Source organism: Rattus norvegicus, chromosome 1, assembly GCF_021556685.1.
Source record: "Rattus norvegicus strain SHRSP/BbbUtx chromosome 1, alternate assembly SHRSP_T2T, whole genome shotgun sequence".
Taxonomy (NCBI): Eukaryota; Metazoa; Chordata; class Mammalia; order Rodentia; family Muridae; genus Rattus; species Rattus norvegicus.
In genome coordinates, this window is record NC_141534.1 from 95,545,161 (window position 1) to 95,562,240 (window position 17,080).

Sequence of the window (17,080 nt, forward strand, 5' to 3'; positions counted from 1 at the left end):
CTTGTCTATATGCTTACCGTGTTACCGTGTGGCTGCAGTGCCATCAGAGGCCATAAGAGGGAGCCAGATATCCCCAAGCTGGAGTTATAGATGGAGGCAGGCAGCTATGTGGATGTTGGTACTGAATATATGGCTATTGGTATCCGGTCCTCGGTAAGAGTCGCAAGAGGAGTTATCTGCTGAGCTATCTCTCCAGCCCCTCAGAAGTAGCCTCACTATCATGGGTGTTACTAAGACGAACGAATAGCCATTAACTCACATCAAAGTCTTGGAATGGGTTAGAAATGTCTCCATTCCTACCTAGTAGAAAAAAAAAATCCCCATCTATTGATTCCCCTTGCCCCCTGCAATACCATCCTGATCTTTGTCAGACAAATGCTTTTGATTCTGTCATTTTGTTTTATCACAGCTCTGGGGGTTGAACCGGGGCCGTGTCCCTGCCAAGCAGGCACACTATTACTACCACTGAACTCGTAGTAGGCACTGTGTAAGCAAGACGTGTCCTTTTGTGAACCCTTCAGGCAGGATGCTCCCTTGCGTGTTCAGCAACGGTATAAAGTGGCTGCCTGTCCTCACAAACTGACCCTAAAGGATCCAGTGATTGGGGGCCAGTTATGTGGTTCAGAGGGTAAAGGAGCTTGCCATCAAGGGAAGCCGAGTTTGATTCCTGCGGTCCACACACAGTGGAGAGAAAGAATAAACTCCTGCACGTTTTTCATTGACCTCCAGCAGATATACACACACAATAAATAAATAGGTGTAATTAAAAAATTTTAAGGGTCAGATGATTTTTAAGGATCCGGGGAACGTTTCTGAGGGAGGGAAGTTCTCACCTCTTTTCAGTCAGAGCTGTCCGGCTGAAGTGTAGGACCAACTGGTGTAGGGGGTCTGGCTTCTTCTCCTCCACTTCTTCCTCCTCTTCCTCCTGCTCCCCAGCTTTCTGGGGGGGGTGGGGTGAGGGGATGGAGGGTGACTTTTTTGGGGGGTCCCCATCAGTCCCCTCTTATAGTCTTCCTGGAGTAGAATTTTGTTTCTTTTCCCAAGTCGAGCCTAAGGGGTCGCGTTTCTATATGGAGGGCTCCCTTAGTTTTACCCAGCCGTGCCCCCAATCCCCAAGCCGTCCCCAACTCACTGATAGGTCATCTATCATGCGGTCCTCGAAACTGTGGTCCTCAGTCAGGATCCAGGAGGCTTTGTAGCTCTCCAAGAACATGTTGCATGCTCGGTGCCTGCAAGGCAAAGGTCTCCAGGCCACGGTGCCTCTCCTGTTTCCCCCAACTACCCCTGCATCTGCTGCCCTCAATCCGAAAACCCAACCCTATTGGTACTGCCAGTGCCTTTTCCTTCCTCCAAGTTCCTGTGCTAGCCTCCTTCCTGGATGCCTTACGTGGGTAAGTTGTATAGGGGCGTCATGCGGAAACAGGCCACCACTGCCCTCCGGCGTTGCTTGGACAAAAGTTTATGCCACACCGCCTTCTTGGACTTGTAAGGATGCTCCGTCTGGGGGATGGGACAGTCTGTCATGTCTCCTCAGATCATGGCGATGGCCCAAGTCCCGCCTAACCCTGAGCGAAGCTGCCTTGTGTGTTCAAGTCTACGTGCAGAACAGTCAAAGGAACACTTGGGCTCCTCCACCAACAGACTCAAGGCACCTTCATGAGGTCTCACTCTACCCACAATGCTTTATCACACTTGTCCCTAGACAATTTATGCCCTGCCCCCAGATCCACTCCCAGCTCCTTGCCTCCTAGCGCGCAAGATTCCATTCCCTAGCCCCGCCCATCACCAGCAGGCCCCGCCCACAGGCCCAAGACTTGGCCCTGTCCTAAGACTCAGCCCACAGAAGCGCCCACCTGGTCTAGGTGATAGAGCACAGCGGACACTTCCTGGACTCTGCGCACGATTTTCTCAGGATCATCGGCATCTTCCTCGCGGCCTGGAACGCCGCGGTACAGTGCCATTTGCCAGCGAAGAGATGGTGAGCCTTCCACCTGAGGGCAGTAAGGACGGGATCGTGGATTGTGAAGGCACCTCCCTGGCTGCCTGTCCCCTTTCTATTGCCAAGCTTAGGTGCAGCGAATGAAAAGCAAAATCCCTTCTGCAGAGCTGGCAAGTTGACTCAGTGGGTAGGGCGCTTGCTGTCAAGCCTGAAGACCTGAATTCAACCTCGGGACCCACATGGTAGAAAGAGAGAACTGATTCCTGCATTGTCCCCTCACTTCTACATGCATGCCATGCCAAAACACTAAATACATACATGTAATTAAATAAAAAGTCCCTCTTCCATGTCAGGTGTTTCACACACTTCCCCTCAAACGGCTTACCTTTCCCTGAAGGTTAAGGTTGTTTTGAAGGAATTCACGAACCTCCTCATCTGTATCTTTCTGGGAAGACAAAACCCACTGGGTTAGTCTGGAGGCCTCGTCTTCCACCATGACCCGGAGCCCTCCCCCTCCTAGGCCTGACTTGATGAGGAACTGGAATGGGTATGACCTGGGGAAAATGAGAAGAATATGACTGTGGGCTGGGGACAGACAGATGTCTAAGGTGACCCACAAGCTCACTTTGAAGGCACAGAGAGGATTAGTGAGCCTGGGGTGTGTGTGTGACAGGGGACACCAAGAAGTGAAGCAGCCCAAAGGGGGACTTTTCAGGGGCAGAGTAGAGTGGGTTGTTTTGAAGGATCAGGGAGGTGAGGGGGCTAGGAGGGAAATGGAGAGGTCAGCAGAGATTATAGAAAGTTGGGGAGGTCAATGAAGTGTCCGGCTACACAGGGCCAATGGGAGAGTAGTGGGCGAAGTGGAACCTTAGGGGTCACGGGGGCTCTGGAGGATTCTATAGGATCCCCAGGACCCAATCTCTCCTAGGAGGTTAAAGTTGAGGGAGGAGTGGCCTTCGGAGTCCTTGGAAGAGGTTGCTGCAATAGGAGGGAAGAAGTCAAGTGTCTTCAGGGCTCTGGGGTGGGGGTGGAGTAGAGAGTTGTCAGGTGCTTAGAGGGGCCTTGTGCCAGCATCCCACAGGGGGTGCTTCTTAGGGCTTCTAAGGGACTTCTTAGGGCTCCTGAGACTGAAAAGGATCTTCTTGCCATTTTATGTAAGAGAGAAATGGGCCCTAAGGGACTTTCTTGGTGTCCAGGCTATCTTAAGTTCTGGGGTTGGATTAATTGATTCTTAGGAAACTTGAGATCACAGAGGTTGGGACTGGGGGTCCTGGGGAAGGGGACATTAGGATTCTAAGAGACTTTGAATCATAAAGGCTCACTGGCTGTCAGCAGAGGCCTGAAGACAAAAGGAGGTAAGCTGAAGGGGCCCATAGGACCCCTTCAGTCGTGAGGATATTCGAGAGTTACATAGAGTTCAGTTAGTCTCAGGGGATAGTTCAGACTCCAGGAGCCTGGGGGAGGGGAGACCATGGGTTTCATGGCTTCGGGGGAGAGGCCCATGAAGTCCTACAGAGCTTATTGGAGTCCTGTAAGCTATATCGGTCTCTGGATGCATTTGAGGATTGAACTGTGTCCCTATCCTTAGATTTCTTGGATGGAGTCCTCAGCATCCTAGGGCAAGGCTGAAGACATGGTGTGTAGCGGGTTTGACAAGTGTTTGAGGTCCTACAGAGCTTTCGGGGATTCTACATCAGGATTCTGAAAGTCCCCGTTGGATCTTAGGGGTTCCCCGGGGTCCCAGAAACAATAGGGTCCTGGGTGGGCCCGGATAAGCACCAGCGCATAGCGGGCCTTGGCCAGCACAATGAGGTCCTGGTCAGTGGGAGCACACATGTTTAGTCCTATCGGTAACATCTTCTTGAGCGTGGCCACGATCAAGGATGTCTGCACCGAGTAGCGGTCCCCCCGGCGTTTCTTCTTGGTGCGTTCCTGGTCCGAGCCACCTGACTGTGGGGACACAGGATTCAGTGCTTGCCCAAGTCCCCACCCTCACCACCCCAGCACAACCTATAGCTGTTTTACACAACCCAGATCCTAACCCAGTAGCCAAGCAACCTATTTTCACCCTGGGCCTTTGTGAGTGCCACAGCCGTGACCATAGCCCCACCCCCACCCCTGCTCTGATTCCGGGCACTCCCACTTCTAACTAGAACCCTCATGTATCAATCCCCCCCCCACTTTTCAAACTTTAGTGATTCTTTCTAAGAGAACTCCACAGGATCCAATGTCTACCATGCTCTACCCCACACTTCGCATTCCCAAACCAAGTTTCCAAGAACAAAACAAAGATGTTGGCCCACAAAAAGAGCCCCAAGACACAAGATAAGCTGGAAGAAAGGGAGAGACAGAGAGACTGCGGCAGTCAAGGACACGAGGAGACAGAAGGTGCAAGATAGATCTGGAGAGATCCGGAAGCCAAGACACAGAACACAGACTCCCACAACATGTTCTGGAGCCTCAGGTGCAGACCCCTCCCGGGCCAGGGCCACTGCAGTCATGCCAACAAGAAGTCCCAGTGGTAAGCTGCGGCCAGAGCCCCATCCATGGCAACACTGAGCGTGGCCCAAGTGGCAGGCACTGCCGAAGGCCCCACATGCAACACCGCTGAGGCTTGAAAGAGCCCCAGGCCTGGGGTCCGTTGGCTGGATGCCATCAGAGGCTCACAAAGATGACATTTGGCAAGAGTCACACAGATCACTACCATCACTGGGTTCTCCCCAGAGGCCAAGACGTATATATACCTGTGCACAGCCAGGGCTGCCCCTAACCATGCAGCTGTCCCACCCATCCCCCTAGAACCCAGCCTACAATGCACGGGGGAAAGCCAGTGGTCGATTTTTTTTTTTTTTTTGGTAGCAAAACCAAGAAAAAAAAAAAAAAGACAAAGCTATAGAAGAAGAGGAAGACAAGAAAAGACTACCCAAACCGGAAGAGAAATAATCCAACAATTCGTCAAAAGCTGAGAGTGGGGGAAGGAGTGGGTGGTTGGGGAGGAAGAAGACGAAGAGGAAGGAGGATGGAAGGCAGGAGCTAAGGACAAAGGGTGGGGGGACAGGGACAAAACCAGGGGGGGTTGAGAGGGTGGGGGACAGGGACAAAACCAGGGGGGTTTGAGAGGGTGGGGGACAGGGACAAAACCAGGGGGGTTTGAGAGGGTGGGGGACAGGGACAAAAACAGGGGGGTTTGAGAGGGTGGGGGACAGGGACAAAAACAGGGGGGTTTGAGAGGGTGGGGGACAGGGACAAAAACAGGGGGGTTTGAGAGGGTGGGGGACAGGGACAAAAACAGGGGGGTTTGAGAGGGTGGGGGGACAGGGACAAAACCAGGGGGGTTTGAGAGGGTGAGGGACAGGGACAAAACCAGGGGGGTTTGAGAGGGTGGGGGACAGGGACAAAACCAGGGGGGTTTGAGAGGGTGGGGGACAGGGACAAAACCAGGGGGGTTTGAGAGGGTGGGGGACAGGGACAAAACCAGGGGGGTTGAGAGGGTGGGGCTTTGAGTGGGAAAAGGTATTTGCCAAAAGCCATGCAGAAGGTTCCAGATGTGGCGCTGACCTGTATGTCTCCTGCCTGCTTCAACGGGTTGCCGACAGAGACAAGAAGGGTTACCCCAGCTCGACACAGAGCCCCAGACCCAACTCCAAGTTACCCTGGCTCCTCTGCCCCACCTCCCACCCTGGAGCTGGGCGTTTCCAGACCTTGATTTGGAAGGGCGGGGGGGTGGGTGGGCAGGGGGATGCTGTTCTTTAGGACCCCAGAGAGGGCCATTGTGGAAGGAAAGTAATGGGGGGATAACCGGGGTGGGTGAGGGGAGGAAATGAGTAAACAGGATGGAGACAGACAAGAGATAGAGGAAGGAGTGACAGACAGAAGAGGAGGCTGAGGAGGAGGAGGAGGAGGAAGGGGAAGAGGAGGAGGAGGAGAAGGAGGAGTGTAATAGGGAAAGAAGGAAGGGAAGGACACGGGAGGGATATGGGGAAGACTGTGAGGAAGAGGAGAGGGAGAGGAGGAAAAGGAAGGGTGGATGGATGGGGAGATATGGTCCCTGAGGGCTAAAGGGGATATGACCAAAGCCACAGGTGACTGGGAGGGGCAAGAAGGTAGTCCTGGAGGGTGCTCCCCACCCCCATGCAGTCCTGCAGGTGCTCCCCGCTCCACCCCTCAGTTCTGCAAAACACTCACCTTGGCCATTTTGCTCTTATTGTCAGCGGTCAAAAAGGACATGTTGTTAATCTCGTTCTGGACCACGAAGTTCTGTTCTTCACGCTTAAAGTTCTGGTGGGGGAAGCAGCGTGGGGCTCAGACCCTGAGACCGGCAGAAGACGCCTACGTGCCCTGCCTCTGGGTTTAAGGAGAGTGGTACCGGTGGAGACTGTGACATGAGTGGAGGTTCACACAGGGTTGGGGACTCACGTGGGACTTGGACCAGTAGATGAAGATTTCTCCCACCATCCTGAACAGCTCCTCCGCGTTGGGATTGGGCTCTGTCAGCCAGTGTGCTCTGGGGGCCAGGAAGGAATGGATAAGGGCACAGGGACCCTCAGGGAAGGGGCTCACCCAGAGAGCTCAGAGATGCTCATGGGGGGGTTGGGGATTTAGCTCAACGGTACAGCGCTTGCCTAGCGAGCGCACGGCCCTGGGTTCGGTCCCCAGCTCCGGAAAGAAAAAAAAAAAAAAAAAAAAAAAAGAGAGCTGCTCATGGGAACCAAGACACATCCAATAGAGGGGACGGAGTGTTTTAAGGGAATCTGATCAGTTCAGTGAAACATTAAAACTTTAGGCTTTTCAGACAGGATCTTACTTTGTAGCCCAGGCTGGCCTGGAGCTCACTGTGTAGCCCAGGCTTGCCTCAAACTCACAGAGATCCGCCTCCTGGGTACTGGGATTTGTACTACCATGCACTCCCAGAACTTTAAAAAAAGAATCAGCCCAGGGGTACTTGGAACTCATAGCAATCCTCCTGTGTTAGCTACTTGAGACATATATCACCAGACCCAGCTTGGAGTTTTCTCTTTAATATTCTAATCACTATGAACTGTGCAAAGCCAATGCTGTGAAAGGATAAATGTCTTTGTGGTACATGGCTGTCTTTTAAAGGACGAGCTCTATATTACGCTGTACACAGTGGGAAGGCTGCATTATCCAGTATTAGAGGAACAGTAAAGCTTTCTTCGTACAGCTGGTGACCTCCAGTGCAGGAGGCTGACCCATGAGTCTGAGGCCAGCCTAGGCTACAGAGCATGTCCAAAGTCAGCCTGAGCAACGGAGAGAGGACCTGTGTGTCATAAACAGAACAGAAGGAGCATGGCACATGTATGCTGTGTAGTGGGCACTGTTGGTGTGGTTGTGTGACAGGTGGCTTAATGTCCTTAGTAGAGCCAGACTCTGCTCAGCAGTCCTGTTTCCCTGTGTGAACCAGAATTCCATCCTGATAGCCCAAACCAGGCATGGAATTCTCTTCTAAGCCTAAAAATTAAAAAAAAAATAGTGGCAGAGGTAGAGGAGAGAGGGGTCAGACAGGCTGGCGAAGCCTTTTGCTGTGATCCAGAGGAGATTGTGGTAGTTTGGTGTCTTGGGGCAGGGTGTGTGAGTAATAACTCTCCTCCCTTTCTGTTTAAATAAAAAGAAAGAAAAAAAATCGGATAGAACCAAGCTGAGAGAGGTGGAGATTTCTTTTAGATTCAATTTTGTGTCTATGAAGGTTTCTAGGTCCAGAGTGAGCCAAAGAAAATTAGCCTAATTTTGCTAACAAAACTTACGGTTGAACGTGGGAAGCTGATGCAGGAGAGGTTGCTGTGACTTTGCCAGTCTAGTTTATTCTTGTTCTCAAAAACTAACAAAAATAGTGTATGGCCGACTAAGTAGTGATGGATCACAGCTCAAGTGTAGTCAAAATCTGGAATGGCATTTATACAGAATGCACGCCACTACTCCCATTTCTGACCTATGGCAGACATAGCTAATCAATCACAGAGCCCAAGGCAAGCTTACAATCATTTTCAGGGATGGATCTTAGAGTTTAAGCTATCTAAGTAGTGCTTTTGATTTATTAGTTAGCAACTGGCTGACATCTACGTACTTTGTTTTTTCTTTTTAAAGACCTGTGTTCTTGGGGGATGCCATCTATGTTCCTTCCTTCTCTCCGTGGTGAAAAGCCTGACCATGGTCCTTCACTACAAAGGTGGGGCACTTAGTTCTACACATAGGTAGACAAAATGCTGGAGAGGAAAAAAGTCTCCCTATAGTGAATGGTGTGACCCTCAATAGGGTTTTAAGAAACAGAAGGAGGGACTGGGGATTTAGCTCAGTGGTAGAGCGCTTACCTAGGAAGCACAAGGCCCTGGGTTCGGTCCCCAGCTCCGAAAAAAAGAACACACACACACACACACACACACAAAAAAAAAAGAAACAGAAGGAGACAAACCTAGGAAGGTGTAGAGTGTATGTGTGTATGTATGTATGTATCTGTATATGTGTATGCATGTATTTGTGTGTATGTGTTTATGTATGTATGTGTATGTGTGCGACTATGTGTGTATCTGAATGTGTGTATGTTGTGTATATAGGTGTATGTATGTCTGTATATATATGTATGTATCTATGTGCATGTGTATGTGTGTGTATCTGTGTGTCTATATGTATCTCTGTGTGTGTGTTTATGTATGTGTACATATCTGTGTGTTTGTGTGTGTATGTGTGTATATTGTGTGTGTAGGTATGTGTGTCTGTGTGTGTGTCTGTGTGTGTGTATGTGTGTGTGTAGGTATGCATCTGTGTGCATGCAGGCATTTGCTACCATGCACATGGAAGCCAGAGGACTGCCTCAGGTGCTGGCCCTTGCCTTCTACCTTGTTTGAGACAGAGTCACCTTGTTGGCCACCATTGCAGGCTTCAGGCTAGGCAGGCTACAAGTTTCCAGAGACTGTCCCTTCTCCACCTCCCATCTCACCACAGGGGCATGGAGATTACAGATGTGTGCTGCTGCAGCTAGCTTCTCATGAGTTCTGTGGTTCAGATTCAGAACCTACCACTTTAACCACTCAGCCATCTCCCCAGCTCAGAGGGACTAGGGAGGGAGAAAGAGCTGGAAGGGCTTGGTGGACTCGAGAGTCCACGGCAGTTGAGGAAGGCTGAGTCAGGACAGGCGGGGCCATGCTGACCTGTTGTTGTCTACGTAGCGGATGAGCAGTGGGTAGAGGGCATACAGGTCACGGCAGAGCACGGAGAACTCATCCCGGACCAGGAGCTCACCCTCCTCAGCCTCTGCCTTGGCCTCCAGGCGCAGCTGCTCCTCCTCAGCCACCACCTTCCCTGCCCGCTTACGCAGTCGCCCGATAGTAGGGATGAAGTGGGAGCGTAGGAGCTCTGGCCTGGCACGGCTCACGATGGGCTGGGCAAACACTGCAGGAGAGCGGGTGTGGCTCATATGTGACCTCTGACCTCCAGGGGCCCCAGCACCCTGCCCACCAGGGAACACTGTCCTGCAGACCCACCAGCCAACCGCTTCATCCACGAGGCCTCATCGATGCCCAGGTTATTGACGATGATTCGAAGGATGTTCCCCAGTAGGGAATTGAGGTGATCGGAGGTGACGGCTGTACAGGGTGGTGGGGCTCCTGCAGGCAGGGCTGGTGGGGGCGCCTCAGGCCCTCGCTCCCACCAGCGGGGCAGGTAGCTGCACAGCATAGGCAGTGTGATCTCGATGACGTGCGGCATCTCGGTGTAGCGCGCCCCGGACTCGGCCAGCCCCCCGATCTCTGCCATAAGCCGTTCTAGCACCGGGATGTCTGGACACATCTCTTCCACACTGTTGGGAAGCCCCAGGACTGGGGTGCAGGGAGGGGTCAGGATATGCCAGCTCTCAATCCATTACCTTCCCTGACCCACCTGACACCTATGAATCACCTTATACCTAGAAGAGTCTCCAAAAGACCCTCCCTCCCATCTCACCTTCCAACCCAGGTACCTTTCACGGCCTCCCACTGAAATCGTGACCCCCAAGTACTTTACCTCTCCACACTTATTAACCCCTAAAGTCAAATGCAAGATTTGACTCCAACCCCAAAAGATACCCCTGGTATGGAACTTGGTCTCACTATGTAGACCAGGCTGGCCTTGAACTCACTATGTAGACCAGGTTGGCCTTGAACTCACAGAGATCCACCAGCCTCTGCCTCCTGAGTCAGAGGAGTAAGGGTATATGACATCATGCCTGGAATGACGTGGGACTTCCACACTGAACTTCTGAGGCAAAAATCCCAACTTTTTGTCCAGATGGGGTCAAGTGCAAGCCTTGAGCCCTAAACACCTCCATTCCTAAAATCACCTGAACTCTCGGTATGTTATGTGGCAAGCTGGAAAAAGTGCTTTCCAATCCTGGTGGGCCTCATGACAGTACCTCCCATCTCAGTCCCCAGAGTGCTCAGAGGAAAGGCCTGGGCTAGTTCCACCATCTGGAGCCTTCAGTTTTAGGTCTCAGATCTCTAGACTCCGGTTTTGTCTCTGGAAACCCACAGTCCATCACCCACTGTTCCATTCTGTGGACTGGAAGTGAGCCATTTATTCTTTTTTTGTTTTGAAGGGGGTGGGGTGCTGAGTCTCATGTAGTCCAGGGTGGCCTTGAACTTTCTAAGGAGTGGAGATGGCCCTGAAGAAGGCCCTTCAGTATCTTACCTTCCAGATTTTGGGGTCCAAGCTCATGCCACCCTACCCACCTCGGTTTGGGGAGCCCAGCATGACTAAGGACAAGTCTCCTGACTATTCTCTGAACCCCACTCCTGGTTCTAACCCCAAGATTGAGAATACAGGATGTCTTCCTGTGGCTTGTGTGGCCACCACCTCTGAGTCTTGCCCCTAATTGTGAATGAAAAGTATTCATGAAGGCACTTGCCTCCCTGAGCTTCACGTTACCAACTCCATAACACGCCTCATAGCGCCTAACTTCATCTCTGACCCCCCCCAATCCTCCCAGTGGAGTGGCTTCGGATGGCCCCTTACAGCATGGCCTGAACCCCTCAAGGTCTGGCCGTTGTGGAACACTATTTCCTGGAGAATTCTCAGCCCCTCACAGCCCAGATTTAGGGAGCACTCCACGCTGAACGTGGCTCTCCTGTGACCCTGACAGCTAGCTGCCCCAGTCCACGCAACTCACTGGCCCGCTCTCGAGGAGACTTGGTGGTGTAGACAGAGCAGGCGTTGTATTCATTCAGCTCAGGCTCCAGGAATGCCACTGGCATGGCTGCGGCCAGGCGGGCCAGGCATTCCCCCAGGGCTGGCCGCAGCCTGGAAAGAGAGCAGCAGTTATTTTCCAAGCGCCCCTCCATAGTCTTGAGCTCCATCCCCATTCTGCACAGGAGCGCCCCTACTGGTCCGCTCTGGAGCAGAGTTGCAGGCGCCGCTCTCGTGTGCCCTTCTCTGTGTGCCTGACAAAGACTTGTATGCAGACTGAAATGTTCCTCTCTCGTGATCCCCAGCGAGCTGCTGCCCCGTTTCTGCACGTCTCCTACCAGGTCAAGCTTGTTCCCCAGAGAAGCCACTCAAGCATCCTTAGTCTGATCCCGCTCTCCCAGATCCCACAGCCTCTGTTTCTCTGCCTGGCCTTTGCAATTTGCGCCCTCTCTTGGCTTCTGGCGCGAACTTCAGCTACCCTAGTTTAGTGGCAAGTTCAAGATTTTACCTTGTCCGGCTTTGCACCCCCATTCCACTTCACATGTCCTCTCCGTTCACTCCATCGCCTCTAAGTGCCTATATAAACCCAATAATCTGTCCCGTTTTTCTTACTTTTCCACGTAGGGGTTCCTGGTGGTTCCCAGAGAGTAGATACTGCATAGTGTTCGGTAGCAAGAAACTTGAACGTCATCCACTGAAGAGAAGAGAGAGAGGGTCTGGGCTGTGCCCACCATGCCAGCTCACCCCTTACCACCTTCTCTGTCCCCACATGGCTGGAAGGTAACAGATAAAGCTGTACAGCTCCCTGCCATTTATCATTTATGCTTTGCAACTCAGCCAAGACCAGCTCTCTTTCAGCCTCAGGTTCCCTATCTGCACAGTGGGATTATTGTAGTACCTTCCGCACAGGGTAGGAATTGTTGCTGTTGTTTGAATTGTATGTGGGGGGTGGAACATGGCACCTCACACGTGCTAGGCAAGTGTTCTACCACTGGACCACACCCGATTCTCAGTTAAATTAATTCTTGAAAAGTAATTAGAGAAGAGGACACAGGCTGCACAGTGGTGGCACACATTTTTAATCCCAGGACGTACGTGCTATGATGCCAGGGGCGGGGGGTGGGGTAGGGAGGAGGTAAGTGGCTCTCTGAGTTACAGGTTAGCCTGGTCTACAGAGTGAGTCCCAGGACAGCCAGGGCTACACAGAAAGACCCTGTCTCAAAAACAAAACCAAACAAGACAAAACAACAAAACCAAAACAACCCAAAACACAAACAAACAAAAACAAAGAAGAAAGGAGGATGGGGGAGGGGGACGGGGGAGTGTTTACTAAATGGGAGGAGTTTGCTAAAGGGGAGGGGCTTGCTAAAGAGGAGGGGCTTATTTTCCCTCCGATCTCTTTGATAAACATTTCTTCCATGTGTGCATGGTTTCAGGCAGCCCACAACCCTCCCACAGGGCCAAGGTAAGATCCTCACCAACTGTACAAAACTGTCAACAGGGGACAACAGGGGGCAGGGAGGCTCAAGATTAAAAAAAAAAACTATATATAGAAAAAAATTACAACAGGAGTGATGATGTCCCAGCATCTATATTTTTCCACGTGTGTGTTTGTGTGATACATGTACATATATATGTTCCAGTGTGTGTATATGTGAAGGTCAGAGGTCAAAGGTAGTCAGTCGCTTGATTCCTTCCTTCCTTTCTATTTACGAATGTATTTATGCATACATTTATTTTTGTATTATTTATTTACTAATTTGAGGCAGGATCTCACTATGTAACTTTAGCTGGATTGGAACTCACCATGTATCTCTGACGGTCCTGGAACTTACTATGTTGAGATTACAGGCCCAGCTCGCCTTGTTTTCTGAGACAATCTCTCACTGACTTTGGAGCTCACAGATTCTGCTGGTGTGGCTGCCAGCGAGCCCAGGGGATACTCTTGTCTGTCCTCCCAGCACCGAGATTGCAGGAGCACACCATTGCACACGGTCTGTATGTGGATACTGGGGAGCCACACCCAGGTCCCCACACTCGAATGGTAAATACTTTCCTCACTGGGTCATCTGCCCAACCTCTGGGATTATGAATTTTTAAAAGTCAAGGGCAGCTGAGTGTGGCAATACTCGCCTGTAATCTCAGTTTTGGGAGATGGATCAAGAGTTGAAGACCTGGGCTAGGCATGGTGCTGCACACCTTTTAATCCCAGCACACAGGAGGCAGAGGCAGAAGGATGTCTGTGAGCTCAAGCCTCGCCTGGTGTACACAGTGAGTTCCAGGACAGACAGATCTACACAGTGAGACCCTGTCTGAAATAGACAAAAAACAAACAACAACAACAATAAAAAGACTCAAGGGCTGGAGAGATGGCTCAGCAGTTAAGAGCACCCGACTGCTCTTCCAAAGGTCCTGAGTTCAATTCCCAGCAACCACATGGTGGCTCACAACCATCTGTAATGAGATCCAATGCCCTCTTCTGATGTATCTGAAGACAGCTACAGTGTACTTATATATAATAAATGAATAAATAAAAAAATAAAGACTCAAGGGCCAGCCTGGGCTATATGAGACTGTGTCTCAACAAACAAAATGAAGGCCAGCAAGATAGCTTTGTACCAAGCTGATGACCTGAGTTTGGTCCTGGAAATGGTAGAGGGAGAAAGCTAACTCTCTCTGATTGTCTTCTGACCTCCACACATGCACCATATTGGCACAATTATACCACACACAGACACATAATAAAGAAATAAATGAAAAAACAAACAAACAAACAAAGCCCAAACTAGAAAAGATTCTAATTTCAAATAAACAGTGAGCTCAGGAGTGGCTATACAATAGCTCACTGCAGAACACCCCCCCCCTTTTCCCCAGAAGCAATAGGGCCTGCTATGGTGTTTCCCGTGGGGCACGCATGCTGCAGACTGTGCCCCAAGGCAGTGATGTTCAGAGATGTTGCGATCTGATTGGATCACAAGAGCTCTAACCTCACGAATGGGTCCTATTCATAACTTGATAGGAGGTAGGGTCTGGATGAAGGAAATAGGTCATTGGAGGCAGGATATTTAGAAAGTACGTCTTTCCCCCTGGCTCTTTGTCTCCGAGTCTCTGACTCCTGGTTCGGACTCCTGGTTCTCAAGAGGTCAGCAGCTTGCTACATGCCCCCGCTGCCATGAGGCCACCCAAAGCAATGGGGCCAGGTTGACAAATGACTGAAATCTCTGAGCCAAATCGATCCATCTTCCATCTAAATTGCTTTTTTTAGGGATACAGGGTGGGGTTCAAGACAGGGTTTCTCTGGGCAGCCCTGGCTGCCCTGGAACTAGCTCTGTAGACCAGGCTGGCCTCAAACTCACAGAGATCTGCCTGCCTCTGACTCCTGAGTCCTGGGATTGAAGGCGTGCACCACCACTGCCCGACCTGAATTGCTTCTTTCAGGCAGTCCACCGCAGTGAGAGATTCTGACTAACAAGGCCACGTCTAGACTGTTCCTTATAGGAACTGCACACGACAACTGCTCCTTTCTTTTAGCCTCCTCCAGTGAGGCATGGGAGGGAAAGGCATGGCTTCAGAGAAGGCAGGGTCATGAGACAGAAGGAACTGAGGTTCTGACCTTAGGACTTTTTGGATCTACTTTGGAGAGTGCAACATTCAAGAGAAAGAAACATCTAGCTTGTGTGAGTTACAGTGATTTACAGTCACTGGGCCTCTGGTGTGAGTAGCTGAGTCTGCTTTGTGTGTATATGTGGTGCTGCGGATGGAACCCAGCATCCTGTGCATGCTAGGCAGGGGCTCTACCACTGAGCCACGCCCCCAGCCCCTCACTGGGGGATTCTAGGCAGGGGCTCTACTACTGAGCCACGCCCCCATGCCCTCATTGGGGGATTCTAGGCAGGGGTCTACCACTGAGCCACGCCCCCATGCCCTCACTGGGGGATTCTAGGCAGGGGTCTACCACTGAGCCGTGCCTCCAATCCTTCACTGGGGGATTCTAGGCAGGGGCTCTAACACTGAGCCACGCCCCCAGCCCCTCACTGGGGGATTCTAGGCAGGGGCTCTACCACTGAGTGCTTTTAGCCTTTCACTGTGAATGCTATAGGAGAGTCTTTCTTCACTGCCTAGTACTGTACCTCTGAGATGCATATCCTCGGCCCTTGCTTTTCTTTTGCTTTTTTGTAAGTCAAGACCTCATCCAGTAGCCCAGGTTGGCTAAGAACTCACTATATAGCCCAGGCTGGTCTAAAACTTGCAGTCGTCCTCCTGCCTCAGCTTCTTGAGTGCTGGGATTACTTACAGGTATGCACCACCCTGAGGATTTTTGAATTCCCGCTTTAGTTAACACCTTTGGTTCCCTACAGTTCACTGTGTGCTTTGGCTCACAACAAGAAAGCATTGGCTCTAACACCAGGCGACTCTGCCAAGCTGACGCCCCACCCATGCCCCTGGGTGTCAGGAGTCCTTACGGATGACATCATCTCCGAACTGGTGCTGGGCGATGTGCTGGAAGAGGGTGGTGAGGACAGGCAGCAGAGCCACTGTGGTGTAGGTGAGGTTCTGGCCCACACCCTTCACCTGCGTGCGTGCCTGGGACACCTTGCCTAGCCGCAGGTTCTCCACCATCTTCTCAATGTCCTCCGAGGCACTCTCGAAGAAGGAGCGCAGACCCGCCTTTACGATCTCAGGGCCCGATTTCATCACCGTCCTAGGAGGTGGGGTACAGAGCTGCAGCTCTAGAAACAGGGTCTTCCTGCTCCTTCCCTCCCCTCCTTCCATTCCGCTTTCTTCTTCTTGAGACAAAGTGTCACCAAATCACCTAGGCTGGATTTCAGAGAGTATAGGAGAACTGGTTTGGGGGACATGATTCAAGTGTGTGTGGGTACCCCCAAGCTGTACCTGGCATCCAGGGAACGTGCCAATATATGAAGACAGTTGACCACAGCTGGGGCATCCGTCCCTGGGAAAGGAATTCGGGCCAGGATGAGGGAGGGGCCTCAAGGCCAGAACCCACCATATGTCCATCCCAATCCTTTCCTGTCTGACTCCGCTTTCTGGCTAGGTTCATGCTATCCTATCCGACATAGCTAACCCTCCCGAGCTCCCACAGTCCCCCTGGCTATCCCCACCCCAGCACTGGCTGTCCTCCCTTCCTTTCTCCCTCTTTTGTCTTCCATCTAGCGCTGACCTGTCAGGGCTGTCCCTGTGTGAGACAGTGACTGCATGGCTACCTACCCATCCCCAGGATGATCCAGTCTATGGTCAGGGGGGAAAGTTATAAAAGGCTGAGCCAGGAATTCTTTCTCCCAGGTGTAGATAAAGGAAGCCGGAGAGTTGGCAGAAAGGCTCGGAGGCGGGGCAACTTACCAAAGAGGGAGACTCGGTGGCGGACAAGAGCAGCAAGTTTACAGAAGAGGCTGAGGAAAGAGGAGAAAGGGACAGAAGGACAAGGGAACAAGGAGTGAGGAGATCAAGATGAAAGGCAGTGGTGACGTGATCAGAGGAGACAGGAACCAAAGGACAGGGAGGGGGCAGAGCACAGAGCGGGACAGCATGCAGAGTGAGGGGTAAAGAGATGGCCAAGCTTGACCGTCACAGGCAAGGGCTGCAGGAATGGCTCAGTGATGTGATTAATGTGAGGGATGGCCTAGAATGCCCAGTGAGGGGCTCAGGTTGTGACTCTGGTGGAGCCCCTGCCTGGTGGAGCCTGGCCTAGAATCCCCCAGTGAGGGGCTGGGGGCGTGGCTCAGTGGTAGAGCCCCTGCCTAGAATCCTCCAATGAGGGGCTGGGGGCGTGGCTCGGTGGCTCACACATTTCCCATATGTAAAGTTCAGTCTTCCACACTGCAAGAACACACAGGGCAGTAATGACTGGCCAGTAGAGGTGATGGAGGAGAGGCTGTCTTTGCCTGAATGACTGGTTTGTTTCACTTAAGTCCTGGGAACCTCTTTAGTCCCAGGGGAACTAGGACAGTT

General features: G+C 51.7%; 1 protein-coding gene across 3 annotated transcripts in view; it reads right to left on the minus strand.

Annotated features, from left to right (window-relative positions):
• Ryr1 (ryanodine receptor 1) overlaps window positions 1–17,080 on the minus strand; it is a 132,380-nt gene that overhangs the window by 48,988 nt on the left and 66,312 nt on the right. For 2 of the 3 annotated variants that reach the window (XM_087570298.1, XM_087570240.1), the window contains exons 61-75: window positions 16,472–16,521; window positions 16,004–16,064; window positions 15,574–15,812; window positions 11,723–11,804; window positions 11,094–11,224; window positions 9,436–9,768; window positions 9,103–9,343; window positions 6,356–6,443; window positions 6,125–6,217; window positions 3,719–3,889; window positions 2,325–2,384; window positions 1,854–1,991; window positions 1,388–1,500; window positions 1,133–1,229; window positions 834–940 (exon numbers count right to left, since the gene is read on the minus strand). In XM_087570298.1, the coding sequence (XP_087426424.1) occupies window positions 834–940; window positions 1,133–1,229; window positions 1,388–1,500; window positions 1,854–1,991; window positions 2,325–2,384; window positions 3,719–3,889; window positions 6,125–6,217; window positions 6,356–6,443; window positions 9,103–9,343; window positions 9,436–9,768; window positions 11,094–11,224; window positions 11,723–11,804; window positions 15,574–15,812; window positions 16,004–16,064; window positions 16,472–16,521 (2,004 nt within the window). 3 annotated transcript variants of the gene reach the window in all.